Raw genomic sequence first — 25,386 nt, forward strand, 5'->3', positions numbered from 1 at the left:
GAGATGAGTCCAGTCTTCCTTTGGGAGTCCCGTGGGAGCACTGGATGTCTGGTGACATTTGTGGCATCTTTTTATCTAGATGGAAATGGTTTGGCTCCTCCTCCCTGGGTCGAGCATCTCACAGTGGGATTATGTAATGTGTCGTGTCACTGGTGAGCTTTAATGGCCCATTAAGAAAAGATATCCCCACGGAGGTAATGGGAGGGTGAGCAGAGATAAGAAACAATGCCGCACTTGGTTTTAACAGCTGGCATGTTATCAGAAAGGCAGTTGTACCCTCCCTCCTGGAGTTACAACAGATAAAGAAAAAACACCTCCAACAGATGGAATAGAATAAACATTTTTTTTTTATTTTTGGTTACAAAACCCATGACAAGTGGTGAAGGTATTACTTTGATTTTTAAAATAAAAACATTTATTAACTTTTTTCCTTGTTTTTTTTTTTTTCATTATACATAGTAATGTTTTTCTCATGCTTTGCTGTGGTGTGGATTGCTGTGGTGATTAGATTATTGCTTTAACGTTCCCCGTGTTGTTTTCCCAAGCCTCCAGTGGCCTCCGCGCGGCCATAGCGCGTCAGCATGGGATCATCCTGAAGGTAGTGTACCCCCAGGTGGACAGCAACCTCCGCAGCGTGGTGACCGAGCAGCTGGTGGCGCTCCTGGATTGCCTCCTGGATGGCTACGTTGCTCAGCTGAAGTCTGTGGATCGTCTGGCTGATCAGGAGCGCTACAGCAGTGTGGAAATGGAATATGTCCAGAAAAGATCTGAGCTCCTGTCCCCTCTCCGTGAGTGCTCCCCGTGTTCTTGAACGCGCAGGGTAAATGGTCCATTCCATGAGGAAATGGTGCTGATTTGCTAGAGTAAATGGCATCTGGGTATGAATCCTGGTTGCTTTGCACAGTTGCTTTCAGAGTACAAATGTCTGGTTTACGATTTAATGAGATAATTACAAAATAAAAACAGATTACAGGTTAGCATCCAGGACTGCGCTCCATGTGTATACCTCTTATTAGACACCTGGGTGCTTGAATTTTTGTCTTCTGCTTGTTATATTTTTCTGGCAGGATCTTATCTTGGGCTGCCTGGCAGAAAGTAGCCTGTAAATGGATTCTAAATGTTTATATTGTTGCAAGTCGAGATAAACCTATATGCCTAAAAGTTTGTTTGGTGTTTATCAGTGAAGAGTTACTTTTTGAATACCGATTATTTAATAATCTTACCCATTGTTTAATGTGTTGGATGCGGTCAAGTCCTGAATGAGTAAGCCATAGGAAAGCTCCCTTTTAAAATGGAAATAAGTTGTTGTAAATGTATTTTAGTAACTTGGGAAAGTTTGATTTTTTTACTGAAGTAAATTATATAAGTAGAACAACCTAAAGATAATTTTTGAGCATTCTTAGAAAAAGCTTCATAAAATTATCATGGCCCATTTTCCTGACGTTCATGGGCTCTGTTAGCTTGTAAATACGTTTTATATCATTATGTTAAATCTAAGGTTCATATTTCCTTAAAAACAAAACTAAGTCTTCTGCCGACTCTTACATATTTAACTGAATGAAAAGAAAGAGTCTAAGTAGTTTCTCTTTAATGGAAGCCCAATTGTCCTTATTTGTCTTGTTCTTTTTCAAAAGCCTGTGGCTGCTGCTTTTTTGCTTTGTGTATTTAAGTGACTGTTACTGTAGATGTTAAGTCAGGGGTGGAATTCCCTCCCCCAGTGCAAATAGCAGATGATGCTAACTTCCAGAGGATATAGAAGATGTGGTGCCATTTAGTATTCCCTTTTTCCCCGCTTGTGCTGTGTGACAGAGGTGGTAGGTCTGTCAGCATGCATGTGCACGGGGATGTATGCAGGAGGGGAGTGTTCCTTTGGGAATGTGTGAATATCTCCTCAATGGCAGCACTTGAAACTTGTTTTCATTCTTCTGGTCTCAGACAAAGGTGAGCTTGTTTGATAAAACTTCTTTTTCTTGGTTGCTTAGTTTCCCTGGGACAGTACCAGTTGGCAGCTGCTTTAGCAGAGAAGTACTGCGACTTTGATATCCTGGTGCAAATGTGTGAGCAGACAGACAACCAGGCCAGATTACAACGCTACATGACTCAGTTTGCAGATCAGGCAAGTCTCTTCTATTTCCTTTAGCTAGTGTTTTATAATAAGTTTGCATCTGAAATGTTGCAAAATTTATTATTTCTTTCTGGGGTTTCTTTTCCTGTTTTTTGTTTGTTTGTTTTTTTTTTTTTTAGTGTGTATGTAATTACGTATACAGACAGGGGTAATGTGGAAAATTGAAGTCAATATTCACTGTGAAATATTCAAGGGAGTATTTTACATGGGGAAGGCAAAGCTAGCCAGCAGAAATAAAGGTACAACCTGTGTGGCCAGTGCCTTTTCATGGGACTTTTTTGTGCCCCAGAGATGTTTTCCCACTCTTAACATTTTTCAGCATTTTGTGACTTTTTCTTCACTCAGGTGCTCTTGTCATTACACTGTTGTTTTATTAAACTAACATAATATAAAATTGAGGGTAATTTCCAAAAGAGATGAAATTGTTAAATGTATAAATAACTAGAAAAGTAATTAATGTATAAATATAAAAGTAGTTAGGAAGAGTAGAAGGGTAGGGCTGCTTTGGGGTTTTTTGCATTGTCCTGCTACATGTTTGTTGGACAGTTTTTCCACTGTCTGTTAAAATCTAGTGTAAAAATTAAGTGCGCTGAAATATTAGAAAGCTTAAGGAAAGGGTGGTAGAGATTACTTGAAGTGTGTGTGGCTGGAACAAAAGGGGCTTAATGTGAGAATTGGTGAGATGAATTTGTTTAGGTTTCCACAAATATTGGAGAAAGAGAAAGCCTGCAGTCTACGTGCTTCCTAGTAAAGAGAGTACATAAAGGTTGTCCCAATAACAAATAAAACAGAAGTATCAGTAATAGACAGAGATTATAGCAAACTTTCTAAATAGTGCATCTTAAATACTCAGCCTGACTTTCAAAGGGCGTAAATTATCTTTTTTTTCCCCTCTTCACATGCTTTATTTTAAAGGGGAAATGTAAAACTTCCTGAAAAGAAGTTACTGTGGCAAATGTAGAGCTGCATAGATAAATCTAATGGGTAGATAGTCAGACTGATGGCCTCCTCAGACTACATTTTTTAAACTGTTAATACAATTAAATTTAATGTTACTCTACTATTGTCCTGAAGAAACTAACTTAAATCTCCAACTGAAATCCTGATTAGTTATTTCACATTGAAGTTTTTGAGGATAAAATAGGGTGGTTTTTCTCTTAAAAAGACAGGCTTTCTTAAACAATGCTTGAGAGAAGGAAAGTTGCAGATTAACTTGGAGGGAGGAGGGAATGTTTAAAAAACAGTGACAGCTGAAGTAAACTTGTTTATGAAAGGAAATAGCAAGCATGGAGTTTCAAAGAGGGCAAAGGAACAGATATGAAAACAAGATGAGAAGAATTGTGATTGATGTGATACCTGCTCCTATATTAATATGAAGAATTTACTTTTGGCACTTAACATTGCTTTAATTGAAGGATTCTGTGTGTTATCAGCATCATGAATGCTTTAAACACTTTCTATCAGGACTCTTATGAGGATTTTTATCAATACTGTATTTTGTGGTGTGTGTGTGTGTGTCTGGCTTTTTCAAGCAGGTTTTTACTATTTTCTTACCAATTGTATTTTATAAAGCATTTAGAAGGCAAACCAGATACTGAAATGTAACTTTTAAAATTCGTTAATATTTCTGTTGTGTTCAGAACTTTTCAGATTTCCTGTTTCGCTGGTATCTGGAAAAAGGAAAGCGAGGAAAGCTGTTATCTCAGCCTATTGCTCAGCATGGACAGCTGGCCAGTTTCTTGCAAGCACATGAACATCTGAGCTGGTTACATGACATCAATAGCCAGGATTTGCAAAAGGTGGGGTTTCTTAAATACAGCCAAATGGAAATACCATATGTTGGACAGGTCAGGTGCATATTCAAGTGGGTAATTTACCAAGTTATGACTCCTCCCCATCAAAAGACAGCTTATCCAGATGAGTCAGGGGAAAGATGGCAGATAATTAATTTGGTACTTTTGGAGTACTGAAAGCCTCCCTTCAGGCACCATCTGGTATCTCATGTAGGCTGCTGCAGCATATAGTGGAAATTAGGGCTGTTTTTCATCCCTGGCTGGTGGCTGGTACTTCCTGTCAAGGAAGTTTGGTTTGGCTACGTGATCACTACTTAGGTGGCATTGGGGATGTATAGTGAGTATCAATAGCATTATAATATTATCCAGCCAGGGAAAACCTGAAAATTCTCTTTCAAGACTAACATGTTAAAGCTAAGGAATTTGGAGGTATCATGAAAGTTAAAAAGCTATTGATAATTTTAATCACTTACATTCATAGTTTAAAGTATTTTAAATAGCAAATGTGCATGTGGATAGATCAATGTGACATTGTTTTTAGACATGATCTTTTGTTGCCTTCTGGGCTTTCCAGTTACATCCCCTCTTCTTGCTGATCAGTCTTTTCATCCTTCTGTTGGACTTAAAAATGCATTTCATTTAACAGTTAAAAGTATTTCAAATCAAAAATGGCTTCTTTGAATCCACATGCACATTTGTTGAGCATAAAACCCGTGGAAATATTTATCCTACTCCAAATTCTGGGTTCATAATGCCATATCCCTCTTAAACAAACAGAAAAGTCCTACCCACCAACCTCAACCAAAACAAACAAAAACCACTCTGAGAATATTGTAATATTCCATTTGTATCAATTGAGGTTTTCTATGTCATGGCAAAGCACTTTGAAGAAGGGGTAAGGATTCTAAAATATACAGTTAATTCAGTATAGATAGTTCATTTCTGAGTAAGTGCTCAGAAACTATTTCTTTTATCTGATACACAAGTTCTTGGCTTTGTATTTGGTTACTGCAGCAGTTATACACGATTCTGTTTTTTCAAATTCCCGAATTAACAGGTAAGTCAGTGCATGAAAAAGTTCTGTCAAAACATATTTACCTGACTTTTATTGCAAAGTATTGAATTAGATCCTAAAGATACAATGTATGAAGTTGCAATTTATCCTTTCAGAATGAGGTAGGTTTTTTTTGATTAGCAATGAAAAGTTTTTTCAAATATATTGTTGAAGGAGAGAGCCTCTTCTTGAAGAGCGTAATGCAGAGTTTCACTGTGCAAATTGTACAACTTCTAAAATTAAGGGTTATAGTATTACAATAAATAGCTGTGAGACTTCTGTTCAGATAAAATTCATGTCTGTTAACCTTCTGATCCTAATTTACAAAACTGATTTCTAACATCTTTATTAATTGTAGGCTCACAGAACATTGCAGACTTTAGCAAATATGGAGACACGATACTTTGCAAAGAAGAAAACACTTCTTGGCTTGAGCAAATTAGCTGCCCTGGCATCAGACTTCTCAGAAGACATACTACAGGAGAAGATAGAAGGTAGGAAATAAAAACAGGACAAAGTGAAGAAAAAACTTATTAAATTACTGAATTAGAATCCCATTAATTTTGGAGGTTGCTGATTTTTTTATGTTGAGGTTGCTGACTTAGTGTGGTAAGGATAAATGGGCTGATGATTTTGCTCATTTTAGGAAGCACAAGGAAGACAGCATGAGGCACTAACCTCAATATTCACTTTCTTGTGTGAGTTAGCATGGCAAATTTGTACCTTTCTGCTTTTTCTACTAACATGTAATGGTAAAAATAACAAGCTGCACCTGTAGTACTTTGAGAAGTGGCTGAGAGTTGTCAACCATTCACACTGAATGTATTTTAACGAATCTGCATTTTATAGTTCAGATGCAAGGTAAAAATTAATTAATTTCTTAGATCCCATTTATAGAATGGCTTTAACTTTTGAATTCTTCTCAAGTCCTGAGGCTCTTAGTCTGTACAAGGAAATCTTGTAACTGTGTTGTAGTGCAGTAATGCAATTGCAAATGCATACAGTTGTGATCAAGAAGTGCTTTCTCAGGCTTTTGTGCTCTGTATCTAGGAAAGTTACCATGACAGTGTTTCATTGTACTCTGTCTGAAATGATGTGAACAGGAAAATTCATTACCAAATGCAATGGTTCCACTGCTCTGCCATTCCTATCCCTTTGGAAAATACTGTTTGTGCAGTACATGTGCTGTGAGTTTGAGAAAAAGCAATTTTGCAGTACTGGTTAAAGGATTCTGGCCACCAGGGGGAAGCTTTGGAATATGACTCTGGGTTGCTGCTAAGCTTACTTCTGTTTGTCTGAGTATTTATTCATCCATGTAATGAATAGTTCTTTAATCCTGTTGAAAAAGCTTGGTAATAATAAGATTAACTAAGTAGGTTTTAAAAATTATTTTTAGCTCATAATAATAATGTATTATCTGCCTTTTACGTTGCATAGCATTGCATGAAATCTTGAAGTTTATTTTTTTTTTATCACTGTGAAAATGCTTATGCTGATGTGAGGAATCTCACCTTTAAATAGGAAAATTTAAAAATGACAAATGAGATAATCAAAGCTTTATTTCAATGGCTAGAGGACTCCCAAAATTTATTCTAGACTTCATTCTGCTACACATTTCTGTGTGACACGTGATGTAGTTTTTTTAAATGTTAACTCTTTGTATATCACTTTCTTGTTGATAAAGAAAGATTAATTCTTTCTTCCACATTTTGCTTATTACTCTAAACAGGTAAAATGCTTCACAGAATTATTTTCCCTATTCTAACATGCAGTGGAAATTGGTGGGAAGGGCAGGGTTCATGTAGTGTGGTTGGTATTATTCCATTTTGAATGTCTCAGACTAGCAGGTTTCTCATCCTAAAGCAGCTTGTCCTGGCAAGTATAAAACAGTCAAAAATTGAGCAGTTCATGAGATGGAACATATCCATGGCACAGCTCCTTAAAGTTGCAACCAGCTCATTTTCCTGCATAGTGCAACAGCTTCCATCCAATCCTCAGTATTAATTTTGGAGTTTTGAGACAAAATTAGAGTTGTGCATTTTCATTACACTGGGAACATGAGTGGAAAGTAAGAACTAGTTCCCTGGGATGGCAGTATTGAAGTGGAAGTATTTCTGTGCTTTGGGACCATGGATGAGAGTCCAAATAGAACGCTTCATAACAAACACTTGTAGGCTTGAATAATATTGTGACTTGACAGCTATTGTTGTGCCACAGAATTTATTATTACATCTTAATAACATGAAACATTCATTTCCTTAAATGACTACAAGAAATATCAGAGCAGGAGCGCTTTTTGTTACATCAGGAGACACTTCCCGAACAGCTCCTGGCAGAGAAACAGTTGAACCTCAATGATATGCCAGTGCTGTCTGCATCTCAGCTCATTGATGTAAGTGTCTCATGTTTTCTTCATTACACAGGAAAACTTCCAGTATGTTTTCTGCCCCTTTGTGATAAATGAGAAGGTCACAGCTGCCTTTATCCCTTCTATGACTTGCTAAGCACCTAAAGATCTGATGTATGGATTAGTTTAACTTGGCTTCATTTCTACCAGCAAACATCAGAATGAAGGCTTTAGTCCTGGTTTTTTTTTCCTGTTGAATATGTGCTTTGGAGTGGTGCTAGGAGAAAAAGAAAATCAGATCAGTGCCAGAAGTTGATTTACTGGTCTAAACCAGTTTTTGGATGTGAGACAGTTTTTACCTTCCTTTACATTCTTGGTAGGGCAGAACTTGGAAGGCAGAATGAACAAACAGTTCCACCTTAGTGGAGAAGGATGCTGCAAGATAGAAAAAGAAAGTGCTAGAAGCAGGAAGAGGCTTTTGGTCACCGGAAGTCTTTGTACTTTTGTTTTCTTTTACGAAAATCTAACCCATAGTGAAACAAAAATTTGAACTGTTCCAGCCCTGGGATAAGTAATAGTGCTGACTCCTTTTTCACACTCCTTTCTGGTATCAGCCAGGAGCCAGTAACCTTACTTATTCTGCCTTGTTTGCCACATATTTTTACCATCCAGTGATGCACACAAAAAATACTCCATGAATAACAGCAATACATTGTAAGTCGCTTATGTCTGGGTGTCAATTTTTCTATGTTTTTCTGTAATCCTGTGGAAAATCGAGAGCTAGCATGTAAACAAGCATGCTTGTTTACATTCTCCTCATTTTCTAGAACTGTGCTAATAGCAGATTGTGAAGTTCTTACCTGTGTCTTTAAGGCTATCTGTGGGATTAGGGAAGAGTAGGAAAGTGTCAGTCAGGACTTGGCAAGTGCTAGCACCACAACAGTTTTCCTTTTGAATTCTCTTATTGTTAAACTAGTGTTAATGCTTGCTACTTGCAATGCAAAAATGAAACTCAGAAAGTGTAAATTAAAAGAGTGTTGATGTTAATTTTTCTTTGAGGTACTAATTTATTATTGGGGGATACGAAATACTGAGGGGAACTTGTTTTAAAGGGGTGAAAGGCAACGCATGTGCTGAAGTGCTGCTTTGAGTTTAATTACCAAAATAATTCAGAGAGCTTATTTGTGGAGCTGAGCTCTGGCTACAGTAGTCCAGGAATGTTACAGCCTTAAATGGCACTTAAATTTGAAACCCAGCAGCCTTCTATCCAGTATCATTTGTCCACAGACCATTGTCACGTAGATGGAATGCTGCTCTAAAACCTTAAGTATATTCCTTACTATAAAAATACTAGCAGTTGAATCAAGACATATTTTCATGAGAAGGTCATGCAAGTAGAAAATATGTGGTGGTCTTCCCACAGTGGGTTGTCCCTGATACCGATTATGTTTGTAGGCTAAAAATAATTGTCCATGTTAATTCTCTCTGATTTCATAGATGTTCATATGTGATGAGAACAGAAGAGCCAATGAATATGACTTCAAGAAAGCACTCGACCTGCTGGAATATATTGATGAGGTAGGAAAACTTTTTGAAGCATTTCTAACCTAGAGACTTTTTTTATTACTGTTAAAGTTAGGGTAGTTAATTTACATATTAACTTAATGTATGGTAATTAAAGCAACCCCTGATATGTTTTTTCAGTTTGTTTTCAAGTCACTGGAGACATACTGCCAGATGTGGTTTAGATGATTTAAGAAAAATTACGCTCTTCATCTTCACTTCCCATTTATAGTCTATAGTTTCTTTTTAGAGCCTTGTTCCCTACAGGCTGTCTCCAAATAGGACAAAGATAAACTGTTTTCAGTAGTTTAGTTCTTGTGTCTTCCCTCTGGACAGTTTCACTGATTGTCATGAGGTAATGTAGGATAGTCACCGCTTTCCAACATGTAAATAGCTTTGAACCAGAGATTTGCCATCTGCTTTTTTTCCAACTGTATTTTTTGTCATCTCAATAAAATAAATACTACTCTAAACCCATGCAATTTCAATTTTTTTTTCCCAGAGATATGAAAGTTTCTAACAACTTGCGTAGAACTATTCAGCACAAGTCAGAGGTGGTGGTTTCTGTGCCATGAAGAAACTACCCTTTCCAAATCAAATGTATATGAAAACATTTACTAATATATTCACAAAACATATATCCTAATGTGGACACCTAATGCATGTTAGTTAACTTGGCCATACTGAAAAAAGAACTTTGACTCCACTCCTCATTTAGCACATGGTAAAAATAAAATTTGCCTAGAATACAACGTTTTACAAATTGGTATTTTAAAATATGCCTTTTACAAACTGTATTAGTTGGTCTTCAGCAGTCAAGTGGTGATGTAGAAAGTCTGAATCTGTGATTTCAAATGGAAACAGAGTTTGGTATTTCAACAGTCCAATCAGATCATCTGTTAAAACAACATATGTTAAAAATGATGCTTGGTGATTGAAGAATCTAATTCCTTGGTGTAATCTGTGTGACAGAGTGATTATTTCTTTGTAAAAAACCCTAAAATTTTAATTTGCCTGTCTTTTCTCCTTATATGAATTGAAGGAAGAAGAAGTGGATGTAAATGATCTTAAACTTAAAATTCTCTGTAAGGCTCTCCAAAGAGATGGGTATGTATAAATATAAGTTACTGAGACACAGCTTTTCCAGAACTATATTTTAGTGTACTATTCTCTAATTTACCAAAAATATTTAATTTCACAGGATAAGGTTAGTAAAGTATAATGTGACTGCTCAGAATGTCTTATTGGTAAAGTGAAACCACAGCAAAAAAAATCTGCAGTACTTTGTTGGTTTACCTCACTGACAACCTACTGTGCAGTCCTGGCACCTGACACAGAAATGAACCCATGCAGCTTTTGTTCTTGAACCCTTTCCTGAGGTAAAATAAGTGACCCATGCTGAACCTTTTTAAGCTTTGGTTTGGTTTGGTTTGGTTTTGGGATTTTTGCCTTTGAAGCATCTCAAATAGAAGCTTTTTAATACGATAACATAGGCAGAGATCGCTCCTGCAAGCTTTTTTTTCACTCAGGTTTTGCTATTGAATCTCACTGGCAATTTCATGACTTTTTTGAGTTTAAACTGCATTCTTGGCTGTAAGAGATCAAAACCTAAACAGTGCTTAGAAAAGCCAGTCTTAGGAATGTTCAAAACCAAATACAGGCAGGGTCCAATTGGTCACAAGAATCTTCTCAACAAACAGTGGTACTGTTCTCTCCCAGGTTAAATAACACAAATGGCATTTCCTCCCTCTCCTTTCCAACTTTCAGAAGTCTTCCTACTTTCCTAACTCCCACCTATATTCCAAGAGGGACCTAAGGAAGAAAAGATGAGGAGAGAATACATTCCAAATGCACTGTGCCATTTGTGATTAAAATGGAAATAAGCAGCATTTGGATTCACACTTATGCATAGGATAAATTCCAAAGGGCAGTGGTGTCTAGGAAATAATTCTTAATTGCCTGACTAAGTTATGTCCACATATAACACAAATAAGCAGAAAGAGGTTTACACTATTCCAAGTGTTTCCCTTTCCTCTTATTTTAAAGACAGAAGAATTCAGAGCTCCTACATGGCACCAGTCCAGTTATTTGTTTATGTTCTATCTACCCTGGACAAGCACGGGGTTTTGAATGTGGTATTTTAATGGTTCAAACACGTACTATGCTGACAAGATTTTGGCGACTCTGGCTGCTAACCAGAGTAGAAAACTTGGTGTCCCAGCTGAGTTTCCAGTCCAGCAGGGCTCACAAAGGCTTACAGAGAGGTGGTGTTATCTTCCATCTGTGTGCAAAGTAAACATTCAAGATGCGACAGTACCTGTTTTTAAGGATGGCCTGTGGTTTCTAACTTGAAGGCTACAGATGGTGGTAAGGTTGTTGGGTAGGATGGAGAGCCTTGCTGAGTGTGCTCCAGATGCACTATACTGCTCTGTGCCCAAGGGGAGAAAATCCCCCTTCCCTCCCTCCGTTCCTTACATTCTTCCCAGTGGAATTAAAGATGTAATCCTAGACATTTAGGAGCTGAAGAGACATCCAGGGTAAAACCAGTGAAGTACAGAGGATTTGTCAATAATAGCTTCTGGATCCAGGTCCAGATCTGTTACAAGCATGTACCACGAGCCCATGGTAGTTTAGAGAGTGATATGAGCACCAGTTTTGTCTGACAGCTTAGCACATGCAACAGGAAATTTTAACAACTGAAAGGTTAGAACCACAGCAAAACAAGTTAGGTTGATGTTGACTTCAAACTGGTGCGTATAAAGCTCTGCAAGGATGAAAAATTGTCATTTAAAACAATCTTCCTCTTAGAAAAACCTGCTTGGGATTTTTTGGTATCACAGATGAGACTGGTATTCACGAGTCTTCATGTTTAATCACAAAGTAGATAAACTATTTGTTTTGTCACTGTGTGTGCTGTTACAGGCCTGCAACTTAGATTTTGCAAATTTTTCCACATTTCTTTTCTCAGTGCTTGATTTTTGTTTTGTTTTGACTTTTTTTTTTTGTGTTGGAGAATTGCTTCTCTTGCTTTATTCTACCAAAAAAAAAATAAAAAAATCTACAGTTTCATCTCTTCTGTTGTAAAATAGAATTACTGAGAATAGGTAGTTCTTATCTCAGTGGATAATATTTTATTTTATCAAAGAAATAATGTTGTTAGTTTTCCTTTTATTTCATCTGTGTAATTCTTTCCCGAAATTATTCTTTGACTTGCAGATGGTCCTGTTCAGATGGTAGAGATGATCCAATTGAAGCATCTAAAGATAGTATATTTGTGAAAATACTGCAGAAGCTATTGAAAGAAGGTAAAGTCTAGTACTTTAATATAATTTAATGTCTTGAAATTGTTGTTTCAAAGGCTGCTTAAGATCAACACTAATATGTAAAAGGTAGCATTATTAAATTCTCAGAGTAATAAAGAATTCATTCCACTAGGCAGTTAAAATCATCTGGAGCTAATTCTTTCTCTGTAGACTGTTCAGGGGGATAAAAGACAAGCAGATTCCTTGGTTATAATCTCAGTATCTGTAAGTTATTTGCTGAGTAGGGCACTCAACAGATTTTTAGCAGTTGGTTACTGTACAGTAAAGTAGGTCTTCTGGAGGTAAATGTCTCTTCTGTAAGATACAGGATAATAACTAATTGACTGTCACTCAGTAGAACTCAATCTATTTTAACCACTTTTTTTTTTTTGCTTTTGTTTTCCCTCTCCAAAAGCTAAAACGAAAAAATACACCTCCCATTCTCCACTTGAAGTTGACTACAGGAAGTTATGGCCATGGAATTTACAGTTGGAGGAGGGAGGGAGAGAAGGGAACCAACTGAGAGTCAAAGCCTGTTTTAAATATTACTGCATAGGAACTTTTTGCAGAACACATAAGGCTTCATGTGAAAAAGACAAAACTTAAGTTCTTCAGAACAGTTCCAATTTTGTGCCAATTTCCTTGCATTTGTAAGATTTGCACACCCTACGGTGGAACTGTTGCAGCTGATTCATAGTTATTGTATGACTGAGCTTTCTTTTTTCCTTCCTTTCTTTTATTTATTACTTATTTTTATTTTGGTGAAGTGTTATGTAAAGACTTGAATTTTGGGTTTAATCATTAAATTGCTGAACTCTGGATTAAAAAAAAATTAACTCTGTTTTACAGGCTGTTTAAGCTTTATTGTATTTTTTGATGTGTATAATAGAATCAGAGCTTCCCAATTCCAAAAAAGTAATTTAGCTGTGAGGCAGGCACAGGTGTGTACTTAAAAATAGTGTTAACTGCTGATGCAAAGTACTTTAAGCAGGGTTGTAATAAATGGTTTTGTTTTGTAGGAGTTCAGCTAAGTGAGTATTTACCAGAGGTGAAGGACTTGCTTCAAGCAAACGAACTCGGCAACTTGAAATACAACGCTTACTTCGAATTTGTGTTGAAAGCAAACTATGAACTCTACGTTCAGGGACAAGCGTGATTCTCAGTGGGATTTTAAAATATTTTTTCTAAGGAACTTCTGAATATATGTTTACTTTTTTTATATTCTGTTTGTTTTTTTGCTAAAACTTTGTGATGAAGTCTGTATGAGTAATACACTTGGTCTTAAATGCATAAACATTGATGCTTTAGTCAGAGGACGCTGAGTTGTGTTTTCAGGCGTAGTAAAAATAAAGTTTTTGTTTTCTGTGCCTTTCATGAAGTTGTTGTTTTGTTCTGTATCTTGATTAGAATGTGTCCTATCTGAGACTCAAGGATACACAGATATGCTGGGTGAGATGCAGGGACCCACTGCAGAGGGCAGGAAACTTGTGTTGTCACCACTGGGGCTGTGGTTTCAGTTCAGAGAAATTACTGAACACATTAATGCAGGGTGACTGTGTACATTACTTAGGCAACAACAGGTTATTCTATCAGATAACTCCGCTCTTTCCTTGTACAACACTTGTTGCTGTAGAAACTGGGTAATTTCAGTTTTGCATCGAAGGTTACTTGCACAAAAAGGATAACTGTCTTGTCACTGATCACTCAGCTTGTCTGTGACAGAGGAAAAAGCACAGCTCTCATTCAAAGCCTTCTGGTCCAGTAAATACTCCATTCTTTCAGTTCATGTCTGTTAAATTAAACTTTCTTTCCAAACATTTTAGTATTGTATCCATTTAACTTCCCTTTAAGCTATTTCTAGCATACATGTAAAATGGGATTAGCAGCTCACCATGCAGTCATTCACAGCAACTGCTTGTGCCTAGGCTCAGAAGAAACCTCGAAAGCAGTTACAAAAGTGTGGGAGTACAGCATGATCTTACTTACTTGCATGCCTTGGTCTCTACTGGTAGGCACTACTTCTTTCCCTTTTAACCCCACTGCCCCAGTTAGTTATCTCTGACATGGGAATCGTAAGAATAATAAATCAATTTCTCAATTATTCTGATTAACATCAGAATTTTGTCTTTCAGTGAAAGTTACTGCAATCTTATCTGTTGCACCTTCCTTTTGCATGTAGCTCAAGAGCCAGAAGCTGACTGCAGAGCAACTTGCACGCCCTTATGTTTTACTTGTCTGGCTCCATGCCTGCTGCAACAACTTGATCTAACAGCTGAGAAGGTCAGAAGTTAAATTGGTTGAAGAGAATCCAGTTTCTAGTTTTAAAAGCACAGCTCCCCTTCCGTGGCTTCCCCTCCTCCCTGTACTAATACAGTAAGCTGGGGTGAGAGTCTGAACATGTTTGGAAGAATAGATTTATGTAGAGAGGTTCAAACTAATATGGGAAAGAAATGCATTAGCAGTCATCTTCTAAGATTGTTCTAAGCAGCGAACTTTGCTCTTCTGCAGTCTTGCATGACTGAGAAGTGTGAGTGTAACTCCCAGCTCTGGCTTCAAAAGAGTCGCTCATTGAAAGCCTTGGAGGAATTCCACATGTTCGCCTGAATGTCACTTGGAGGGTGGTTTCACATCAAGAAACGTAGAAGGGTTTTGGGAGAAAGAGACTAATGGAATAAATGATTGCTGGCCCCTCTGAAAGTATGTTCTGCCTTAACTTTTCCTGGACTCTAAAATTTTGCTTAAAGAGGAATCTCTTTAACTGACTGTCCACCATAAATCACTTTGGGGATATCTCATATCTTCCTAGACTCTTGGCCAGATCTCTGTATTCTGTCGGGAGCAGCAGGGCAAGCCGTGGAAAGCTTGCTCCAAGTGCAAGCAGTTCTGATCACCCTTGTAATTTCAAAGTGCCTGGCTTCTCTGCTGGGTCATGTTTATCATGATTGGTGTAAAAGCATTCTCCAGGGTTTTGGGAAAGGATGAGTTGTATAGGATTTTCAGCTGTTTTACTCTACTGCTGGGTTGGGAGGCACTTGGCATTGGTACAACGGCTTTCCATCTGACTATTGCCAAAACAGAAGGCTACTTGCAATGAGTTTACTTAAACAAAGCCTCATTAAAATAACTTCCATGTCTAAACAGATGTTTAATGTTCTTGTACTAGTAATGTTGAACTAGTTCTCTATTCTGTTGGAAAGTTTGAAGAGTCTGGGATTCAGGGCTATTCCTCCTCTGTCCTCTGCTTCATTATGTAATAAGCTGTGCTGGTGCAGAAAACTCCTGTCTCAGATTACTGCTCCAGGAGGATGCCTTCATTTACCACTGCATATGGAAGGTGGCAAATGCCACAGCTCTAGGTTGTTTCTAAGTGTAACAAAAACAAACTTGTGACAAAAAAGATGAGGGTTAAAACTGCCTAAGGGGGATGGATAGCTCCTCTCGAATAAAGATATATGTTGTTTCTTAAATAGTAATTTTCTCAGCAATGGAGAGCATACAAAGTAGGGGAGGTACACATTTGAATTCTTTGTTGTCGCCAAAGCAGCAGGAAAGTTTATCAGTTGTTGTTTGTGATCAAATTCAGAAGCTATGCATGGTGGATAATGAGTTCTTTGTGCCCTGCACTGGAAACTAACTCAAAGTACTTTTTGACTTGAGACAGAAACCACATTCATTTAGTGAATCCAGATAAACATCAGATCTACCTGCAGAAAATGATATTTTACTCAGAAGTGGGAGAATTTAACATTGCCTTTTGGGCACTTTGCTGTAAACTAGATTGGGGTAGAGAGAAAAATAAAAGGGAACAGAAGGGATAGAGTGGGTTTATGCTTGCATCATGTTTCATTGCAGGATTAAGGATGTTTATCTTTCAGTGACATTAGAGTTTCTGTTACTAGATTTCGGATTCAACCCAACTGACCGCATTTTGGAAACCACAACAATGCACTACAGTTCTGTAAATAGATTTAATGGTTGTGATGCCTTTAAGTGCTTTTAGGCTTCCGATTTTCGTACTGCCAGCTGTTGATGACAGAACTGAAGAAAATAATACAAGTTGAGGAACGAGGCACATTTTAATACAATAACTTGACAGGAATTCAAAATCTCTAGCAGAAGGAATTAGATGGCTGCCAGAGGTAAAGAAGAATGCTGCCAACCTGGAGGATGCAGAAGTTAAACAGAGAAGAAAAGTTGTCTGCTTCTCTGTTGAGCTGTCTTCTCTGCCTTGTAGTGGAGGAAATCACCTGCAGAAATACCTTCACTCTCAGGAGACTCCTCACAGCACAGTGCTTCTAGCCTACTATTCCTCTTCCTTTTTGCCTGACTCCCTAAATTTTCAAAGGAACATTGAGAGGATTTACGCTTGACCAATTGTGCCTTCAGAGAAGATCTTGAAAGTTGAGTTGCATCAACATCGCGTCAGGGCTGCAAATTTGCTTGCAAATCTGCCTCTTTCCGTTGGAAACCAAGTATCTCTAAAATCCTCCAAGTGTCCCACATGGAATCTCTGCTTAAATACCCATAGCTGAAGGAGATGAACTGTTCCTTTTCACTTGCATAGTACCTTCAGCTTGTCAGAGATGACTTGCCTGTGAGACCGCACTCCTTTTGGGAAGGGTGAGCCACAGGGATAGCTGAAGGGTTCCAGTGTTGCCTGGCCGAGCTCAGCGGCCAGCAATGGGCACTCGTAATGGCACCAGCATTCACAACTACGTCAGGCTTCTGGGATCAGACCAGGATTAATCCTTTACGGGGCTTCTCTTCAGGCATTTGTCTGACAGATGTTATCCTGTGCATTTATTTTCCGTTTTTAAATCACAGCAAGGAAAGGATGCATGACTTAACTTGATGTGTAAAGTTGTGGGTTTTGCATGGGCTGTCGCCGTTTGCGCTGCAAACCAAGGATCTACCTTGTCACTTCTTCTCTCCCAGTTTTCTTTTCTCCCCCTGAGCTCACCTATAGCTGTGGGAAAGACTCAGGAGAGACGCGTTTCCCTTCGCAGCCCCGAGCCTTGGCACGTGGTGGCCGCGGAGCCGATGGCCGCTCGCCTCCTGCCCCGCCGAGCCCCGCGGGGCTCCCGGCCGCCCCCACCTGCTTTGCCCTTAACGGGGCCGGTGGTGCCGGGGGATTATTTCGGCCCCGGCTGCGGGCGGTGGCGGGGGGGGGGGGGCCCGGCAGACGCGCCTTATACGGCCGGGCCCGGCTCACCTGGGCCGGGGCCAGGAGCGCCTTCTTTGGGCACCGCCGGGCCGGGGCCGCGCCGGGCCCGACGCCCAAATATGGGGACGGCCGGGGCCGCATTCCTGGGGGCCGGTCGCTGCCGCCGCCCGCCGTGATAAAAGGCTCTGCGGCGGCCGCGGCGGCCACGAGTGACCCGGCGAGGAGCGGGAGCCTCTCTCTCTGCCCGATTCGCGGAGCCCGCAGCCAGCCCAGGTAAGCCCCGGCCCCGCCGCCACCGCCCGCGGCTGCCGGCCGGCCGTGAGGCTCAGCCCCGGTTGCCCTGTGCCCCCGCAGACACAGCCGAGACCATGTGTGACGAGGACGAGACCACCGCGCTCGTGTGCGACAACGGCTCCGGCCTGGTGAAGGCTGGCTTCGCCGGGGACGATGCCCCCAGGGCCGTGTTCCCCTCCATCGTTGGCCGCCCCCGCCATCAGGTACGGCGCACTCCCCCTCCGAGCCTCCCCGCACGCCCTGCCACAGCCGTGGCTGCGGATCCCCCCTGCCTTCCAGCCCCCTGCATCCTCCTGTCTTGCTGGGGAGCCTCGTGCTGCTGTCCGTGGAGAGCTTGCTGAGCCCCTGCTTTCCTCCCCTGCAGGGCGTCATGGTGGGTATGGGTCAGAAGGACTCCTACGTAGGAGATGAAGCCCAGAGCAAGAGAGGTATCCTGACCCTGAAGTACCCCATTGAACATGGCATCATCACAAACTGGGACGACATGGAGAAGATCTGGCACCACACCTTCTACAATGAGCTGCGTGTTGCCCCAGAGGAGCACCCCACTCTGCTCACTGAGGCCCCCCTCAACCCCAAAGCCAACCGTGAAAAGATGACCCAAATCATGTTTGAGACCTTCAACGTCCCTGCCATGTATGTGGCCATCCAGGCTGTGCTGTCCCTGTATGCCTCTGGCCGTACCACTGGTGAGTGCCAAGTCCTGCTGGCCCCTCTTTCCCAAGAAAGGACGCCCAGGACTGGCCCCCAATCTGACAAGCGTTCTGCCCCCCAGGGCAGGACCCTCTGTGGGCCACATCTCTCAGATGGCTGCTTCTTGTCTCCCCAGGTATCGTGCTGGACTCCGGTGATGGTGTGACACACAACGTCCCCATCTATGAAGGGTATGCCCTGCCCCACGCCATCATGCGCTTGGATCTGGCCGGCCGCGACCTCACGGACTACCTGATGAAGATCCTGACTGAGCGTGGCTATTCCTTTGTCACCACAGGTAAGCACCATTCCCTCCTCCAAAAAGTTCTCTCTCGCTTCCAGCCCTCACACTTCTAGAGACTGGGGCTCTCACCCCATTGCGAGCCCCAAAAACAGTCCTTGGTGGGAGCTTACGTGTGGTGGGGGTCTGGAGTCCCAGCAGACCTATGGAGGCAGTGCAAGTGCTCCCTGTTCCTCCTCTGCCAACACTGATGACTTTGCTTCCCCCTGGCAGCTGAACGTGAGATTGTCCGTGACATCAAGGAGAAGCTGTGCTATGTGGCGCTGGACTTTGAGAACGAGATGGCCACCGCTGCCTCTTCCTCCTCCCTGGAAAAGAGCTACGAGCTGCCTGATGGACAGGTCATCACCATCGGCAATGAGCGTTTCCGCTGCCCAGAAACCCTCTTCCAGCCTTCCTTCATCGGTGTGTGCCCCCTCCTTCCCTCTTCCCTTGGCAGCCCTCCCCTCTCTCCAGAGCCTCACTTAGAGCTCTTGCTTTGCACTTAACTCGTGCCTTGTTTCCCCCGCTGCCCCCAGGTATGGAGTCTGCAGGTATCCATGAGACCACCTACAACAGCATCATGAAGTGCGACATCGACATCAGGAAGGACCTGTACGCCAACAACGTCATGTCCGGGGGTACCACCATGTACCCAGGTATTGCTGACCGCATGCAAAAGGAGATCACAGCCCTGGCCCCCAGCACAATGAAGATCAAGGTAAGGCTGGAGCATGAGGGTCCTAGGAGCATGGGGCTGTGCACAGCCCTGTGCCTACCACCCGTGGCAGAGTCATCTTTACTGACCTCAGCTCTCTTGGTGTTTTCCAGATCATTGCCCCACCTGAGCGTAAGTACTCTGTCTGGATCGGTGGCTCCATCCTGGCCTCCCTGTCCACCTTCCAGCAGATGTGGATTACAAAGCAGGAATACGACGAAGCTGGCCCATCCATTGTCCACCGTAAATGCTTCTAAACATGTTTACATGATCACTTTGCCAATCATGCTCAGGATGACAACCTTCGAGGTTGCAGGCGGCCGAGGGCCTGCAACAGCCATGTAACTTTCTATTTTGTAACAATTTCTGGTTACTGTTGCTGCAAAGCTCCATGTGACACAGTGTATGTAAAGTGTACATAAATTAATTTATTTTATCTCGTTTTGTTTGTTTTTAAAACCAATGCCCTGCGGAAGGAAACAAAAAACTTCAAGAAGCATTAAATCACCAGTCATTCTGTCACACCCCTAACGCTGTTGTTTGTCGTCTTTTGCTCGGGTTCTTCCATCACTTGGGGCCATAGTGTGAGGGCAGTGGGTGGAGGGATGAAGTCCCCACATAGGAGCGGGGCTGGGGAGGGAACAGGACCCAGCCAGAGGAGCCAGGTCTGTGACTCCCTTGGGGTGCAGGCTGCTCGGGGGTGGCTGAGTGTTGCATCACACTGCTGCCGGGGGCTGCCCTGACACTCCGCAGTGTGCCTGTCCCAGGCGGGAAAGGGTTACCTGCAGCCTTTGCTTGCAAAATATTTCTTTTGGCTCAGCCTGCCAAAAAAGTAGCCCTGGCATGCTCCCGAGGAAGGCAAGGCTGGGGCTGAGGGCAGGTGGCGGGTGCAGGTTAAATAAAGAGCTTTCCACTCCACTTATGGGAAACCCACCTGCCGTGGTGTTGTCCCTGGGGGGCTGAGGGCAGCCAGGGCCACTTCCTCACCCTGCCTGACACGCTTGCCCTTGCCAGTGGTCACCCATGAGGAGCTGCCTGCGAAGGGACCACCCCCTCCTCTGCCCCCTTGAACAACTCACCCCCTCCCGGGATCACATCCTGTACCCAGGAACTCCCGAGGAGCCCGAAGGAAAATCCCAGGGGCTTCCCCTTGCCACGGGCGTTTGCCTGCCTGTTTGCTGATGAGGAGGCAGAGCAGAATGGGAGGAGGGAAAGGTGCTCCTGGCCAGTCTCATTTCTCACTTGCTGGGGCGAGGGGGCTCCGGGACCCCCTTTATTTCCAGCATTCACACACACACACACACACACACACACACACAACCCCCAGGTGCTCCCTCTGGGAGCTCCACTCCCTCTGGGAGCCATCCTAAAGTCCTACCAGGCTCGGCACATGTTCCTGCATCAGGGCACACGTGCAGAAGCCCTTTGAAGGAAGAGGACTCCTGGGGCACAGGACCTTGTCATGAAAGCAGTGCCTGAGTTTCAGGGTGCTCTTTTCCTCTGGGGGACAGCAGTACTAGGGAAAAACAGGCAATTTTCAGATGAACTTCCAGCCCAGGAAGGTTTTTTGCTTTGCTATGGCTATGCTAATGGCAGATTTGTTTCGGGTTTTGGCTGATTTTACTTGCATTAAAGTGAGCCCCATACATGAGTTCACTTTTTTTGTTTAGCACTATCCCAAAGCAAAAGCCTGTGGGAGGAGTTGCCCTGGTCCTTCCTTCGTATCTGAGGGCAGAGAGGGCCTCAAGTCAGCCATAAGGGCTCTCAGTGGGTGGGGAGGGACTGGAAACTAGTTGCTTCTCAAAAAACAGTTGCTTCTCAAAAAGCCAACAAATTCCTATTACCATTCGTGTAGGAGTGCATACCCCATCTCTCAGCTCCCTGTTGGGATTTTGGGAGGTGCTTGACATTAAGTCCTCAGTCAGACTTGACCCCTGATCTCAGGTCCAGTTGTGAATTAGGTAGTGCTATGAGGTGGATTTTAGAACCTGCTTCTGTTATTTAATTAAAAGACTGTTTTAGAAGAACAGATAAAAGTTAGCTTAGAATAGTAGCCATATGAGTTAAACAGTATTCACACACTCCACTTTTTCACCTGTAATATTCATTTATGGTCCTAAACCCACAATGGAAATAGCTGGTTTTTGAAAAGGGGAGTGATGCTGAGCCAGCCACTCTCTTCAGCCTGATCAAAATCAAAGGCATCAGGAGATGCTTACTCCTTCAGAATGAAGACCGATATTTCACCAACTTGTGTTTAGGACCCCTCATGAGCACAGCTGTGGGCAGAGGTGAGTCCTTCAGTAATTTGGGCGTTACACAGGCACTGCCTTGCACCAAGAGGCTGATGCTGCCATTGGTATATCATTGTCTGCTGTCTCTAACAGTGGAATTTGGTCTCACTCTAACCCACAGCATCAGGTATTCTCAAAAGCCCCAGTGCCAATTTCACCCAGTTGAAGATAAATGTCCTAAAGGACATTCTTACAGCTGAAAAAAAAAAAAGTCTTGTTTGTTGTTTTTGTTGCTTAATCAGTGAACAGGGGTGCTCTGAGTCTTAAGCCTATGAAACCAACCTGTTCAGGTTTTAATTTCAAACATAAACACTCATCATTCTGAAACCAGCCTTCTATTTGGGCTTGGGGTTTTCCTTACTGTTTTCAGCACCTGAAGACACAGATTGTTTGGAAACAGGTGAGTTGGATTTTCATACGGCTCACAAGCCCCATTGTTGGGAAGGTGTTTTGGAAAATTTTGCTTGTGCATAGCAGTCTGGGTTTGGTCTTTGTTGTGCAGCTCTCAGTAATTTCATTACCCTCCCTGCACCTCTAACAGTGCTGTTGGCAGCAGGTCTTTACCTGGACACAAAGAATCCCCAAGACCAGCATCCTCTGTTTTGAGAAAGGCAAAGTGGTAAATGGGGCATCAGAGGAGTAAAAGAGGATAGAAGGAAGGATGCAGGACTCTGACACATTGTGGGAAGGAAGGTAAACAAGGGGAATGCCTCTTGCCTGCACCAAAAACATCCTCTTGGGCTGCAGCTCACTGCTTGCTCCACAGCCATCTGGATCCAGGACTGGACCAGTGCTGGACAGCCCTCCATAACTTAAGGCTACATCCAGTGGGCAACACAAGAAGTTGCCATCGGTCCAAGTATTACCAAGGGGTGGAAAATGTCGGGAGAGGAGGGGTCCTTGAAAGGACAAAAATTATGTGGGGCTGTTTAGATGAGCTTGGGAGGCACAGTCATCACTGGGTTTTGGTGTAAGCTTCCCCCAGAGCTGTAGATGCCCTCAATGATATAAGGAGCTAAGGGAAAACCTGGGCTCTGAAGGAAAGTCTCGAAGGAGCTTCTGATCAAAAGAGCAAAGGAAATCCTGGAGAAGATGAGCACACTGGAGGAGTTTCCTAATTTTATTCTGATACAGATATTGCTAAAGTGGAAATTTGCATTTGCACAGAGAGCAGAATGTGGCCCAGGATGGGCTAACCTCCCACAAAGGTTATGGTTTTGTGCAAAGGGAACTGGCACCCCAACATTCTTCACCCCTCAGGTTCCAAAACTGCCAAAACAAAAAGCTCTGTGACCCACTGAATTTACTGGGCTTGGCATTGCTGAGAGGACCCGAACACTCCCTCAGACCTGACATCAGTGCAGCCCCACTCTGTACTCTGTTGACTGTGTGTCTCCAATGGACATTTGGCCAGTAATATTTATTCAATAAGTTTTACTAAAAGGACAAAATAGAGGCCCCTTGAAATTTTTCATCATTTTTCACAGGAAACTCAGCAAAAAATTCTGTGGCAATCTTTATTTCTGAAAGTAAGGTGTTAAAATGAAGAACTTCAAAGATTCAAGCAACTTTATTTTATAGGAAAATTTTGTGCTGCTTCTATTTCATTAATCCACAGGAAAAAAATTGAATGGAATATTCCTTGTCAGGGTTTATTTGTTTATTTATTTATTTTTGAACCAAACAGGCATTTTTCTTAAAAAACAAACAAACAAAATATCCCCCAAACAGCAACGAAAACTTTTAGAGCTATGCCTTTGTATAGATTTTAGATTTTCATGGTTCATCTCCCAGGGCTGGAAAATAGAGTCCCCAAGGGTGACTGTAACCTATTGACCAGTCAGTGGATAAGTGCTGGCAGTGCTGGTGTGCAGGGCTCCCACGTGGGACAGATGCCAGTCAGCGTGGGCTGCTTTAGCAACGGGACCATTCAAAATATTCCCCAGCCTTGCACACTTTCCTGGGAATTGCTGGGAGCTTTGGGGATCCTCTTCAGACCCTCAAGGCCAGAACATATTTTGGAGGGACCAAAAGGTTCTGGCTGCAGGCTTTGGGAAGTAGTTTTATTTGCAGCTTGCAGAGACTTGGTTTTTCATTTGTCTGAGATCTGAAAAATAAAGCAGCTGCTGATTGCTGCGCAACAGGGAAAGCTGGAGCGTTGCTGGCTCCCACTAGGGCTGTGTGCTGTGTGTGATGGGGATGAGCAGATGTTGGTGAAATCTTTCATTTCCCCACTTGTCTCCTCCTTCCCCCCTCCAGGGCACCCTGTCAACCTTGAAACTATACTGCCCTGTGCAGTGCTGGGGCCAGCAGTGTGCAAACCCCTGGACTGTGGGGACTCCGGGCAGCTCATCCTCTGTGCCTGCAGGGACCACAGCCAAACCTCGTCTTGTCTCGGCTGCTCAAGGCCACGCTCTGAAAATAAAGCTGCAGCTTGGAGGCAGTTCTGGCTGTTGATGTTCAGGGAGTGCCACAGGCAGCCCGGGAATGAGCCTCTATGTAACCCCACCTCAGGGAGCTGCATATATATAGATCCCTGGAAGCAGTTTTCTTCCTTGGCACATCACTCCCACCATAACTCGCTCCAAACAAACACTCCCTGCTCCCCTGTGCCCTCACTGCTTGGCTTCCAGCAGCTTCTCTCTCTTCCAGGGTAAACAAGGCTCTAAAGTTGAGAAATCTACTGCCGGAGGGAGGAGAGAAAAGGGGGAAGATCGCCTTGTAAGAAGATTCTCACACGTGCTCAGAGATGGGCAGCCCAAAGTCAGTATCAGCAGGCATCAGCCCTTGAGCCTGGCTCACAAAGGTACAAGGACCTGGGCTGTATTTGCAGTGGCAGTCACGTTTTGTCACACTTCTGCTAGGTTGTCCTCTCTCCAAAGCAGAGAGAGGCTTCAGGTACAGGTGTGTAAGGAGATCTCTGTTCGGATGTAGCTCTGCTCTTTCCCCAGGGGAAGAGCTGCCCTGGTGCCTGGTGCATGCAGGCAGGAATATGGGTTCTCCTAGGGCAGATTGATGGTGGTCACAGGAGAGTCACCCCTCATCTCACACCACTGGTTCCTCAAACCACCTGCACATAGACATCATCTAATCTACTTGAGTGCAAAATAAAGTTACACTGCCGTTTATGGTGGCCGGGGTGCTGCCTTGGGAAGGTCAGCGCTGGGAGGGGGACAGCCAGAGAGAGGAGGAAGGTCTGGAGGCTGGAGCAATACAGGACCCATAGCACTGCTGAGGGAGGAGACAGTAACAGAGCAGTCCTGCCCTGCCCAAAGCTCCCTGTGCCTGCAGGGAGAAGGCTGACTGCAGAGGGAAGGACGGGACCATGCAAGCGGGAGGTGATCTGAAGCAGACCAACACAAAAGAAGCCCGAGAGGTTTCCCAGGGCAACTGTATCTGCTTCTGTAAAGCTTTTTAATTCCCTTTAGCAGCAATAATCACAAAAAATAGTTACAATAACAGAGGCATAAGAGTCTAAATTGGTTTGAGTTTGCTAGCATTGAACAATGGGCTGCCCGCCTGCAGAGCTCGACCAAAGGGCACCGTGGGGAGCTCTGCCTGTCCTGCACTACATTCTGCCCTGAAAATTAGGAGGTCCAGGAGGTAAAGCTGCCTACTTTCTTGCCACATGTTTTTTGGAGTGGTGCAGGGGGACTTAGGCACTTTTCCAAAGACAGGGTATTTTCTCTTTAAGGATTTCTTGTCCTGGAACCCTTATCCTCAACATTAGAAAAATTTAAAAAAAAAAATAAAAATCAA

At 42.7% G+C, this 25,386-nt stretch overlaps 2 protein-coding genes across 2 annotated transcripts in view; both read left to right on the top strand.

Moving 5' to 3' along the window:
- The window catches only part of NUP133 (nucleoporin 133), a 30,583-nt gene extending 17,025 nt beyond the window's left edge, over positions 1 to 13,558 (top strand). Inside the window, exons 18-26 of the mRNA XM_066178762.1 lie at positions 546 to 788; positions 1,983 to 2,116; positions 3,766 to 3,924; positions 5,331 to 5,466; positions 7,246 to 7,364; positions 8,817 to 8,897; positions 9,925 to 9,989; positions 12,099 to 12,187; positions 13,204 to 13,558. Of these exons, the coding sequence (XP_066034859.1) occupies positions 546 to 788; positions 1,983 to 2,116; positions 3,766 to 3,924; positions 5,331 to 5,466; positions 7,246 to 7,364; positions 8,817 to 8,897; positions 9,925 to 9,989; positions 12,099 to 12,187; positions 13,204 to 13,340 (1,163 nt within the window). The 3' untranslated portion in view covers positions 13,341 to 13,558. The remainder of the gene's footprint in view (positions 1 to 545; positions 789 to 1,982; positions 2,117 to 3,765; positions 3,925 to 5,330; positions 5,467 to 7,245; positions 7,365 to 8,816; positions 8,898 to 9,924; positions 9,990 to 12,098; positions 12,188 to 13,203) is intronic.
- A 3,954-nt stretch (positions 13,559 to 17,512) lies between these two features.
- ACTA1 (actin alpha 1, skeletal muscle) lies at positions 17,513 to 19,864 on the top strand. Its single transcript, XM_066178763.1, has 7 exons — positions 17,513 to 17,621; positions 17,703 to 17,845; positions 18,007 to 18,331; positions 18,472 to 18,633; positions 18,850 to 19,041; positions 19,155 to 19,336; positions 19,447 to 19,864. Exons 2-7 carry the CDS (start codon positions 17,717 to 17,719, stop codon positions 19,588 to 19,590), a joined length of 1,134 nt encoding a protein of 377 aa, XP_066034860.1. The 5' UTR covers positions 17,513 to 17,621; positions 17,703 to 17,716; the 3' UTR covers positions 19,591 to 19,864.
- The last annotated feature ends 5,522 nt before the right edge of the window (positions 19,865 to 25,386 follow it).

The sequence above is a fragment of the Chamaea fasciata genome, unplaced genomic scaffold (assembly GCF_029207755.1).
Source record: "Chamaea fasciata isolate MVZ Bird 193981 ecotype frontalis unplaced genomic scaffold, bChaFas1.0.hap1 SCAF_3, whole genome shotgun sequence".
Taxonomy (NCBI): Eukaryota; Metazoa; Chordata; class Aves; order Passeriformes; family Sylviidae; genus Chamaea; species Chamaea fasciata.

Coding starts and splice junctions, on each gene's coding strand:
- ACTA1 (XM_066178763.1), top strand. CDS start 17,717: ATGTGTGACGAGGACGAGACCACCGCGCTCGTGTGCGACAACGGCTCC. Junction 19,042..19,154: donor CTTCCAGCCTTCCTTCATCG/GTGTGTGCCCCC, acceptor CGCTGCCCCCAG/GTATGGAGTCTGCAGGTATC. Junction 19,337..19,446: donor CCAGCACAATGAAGATCAAG/GTAAGGCTGGAG, acceptor GGTGTTTTCCAG/ATCATTGCCCCACCTGAGCG.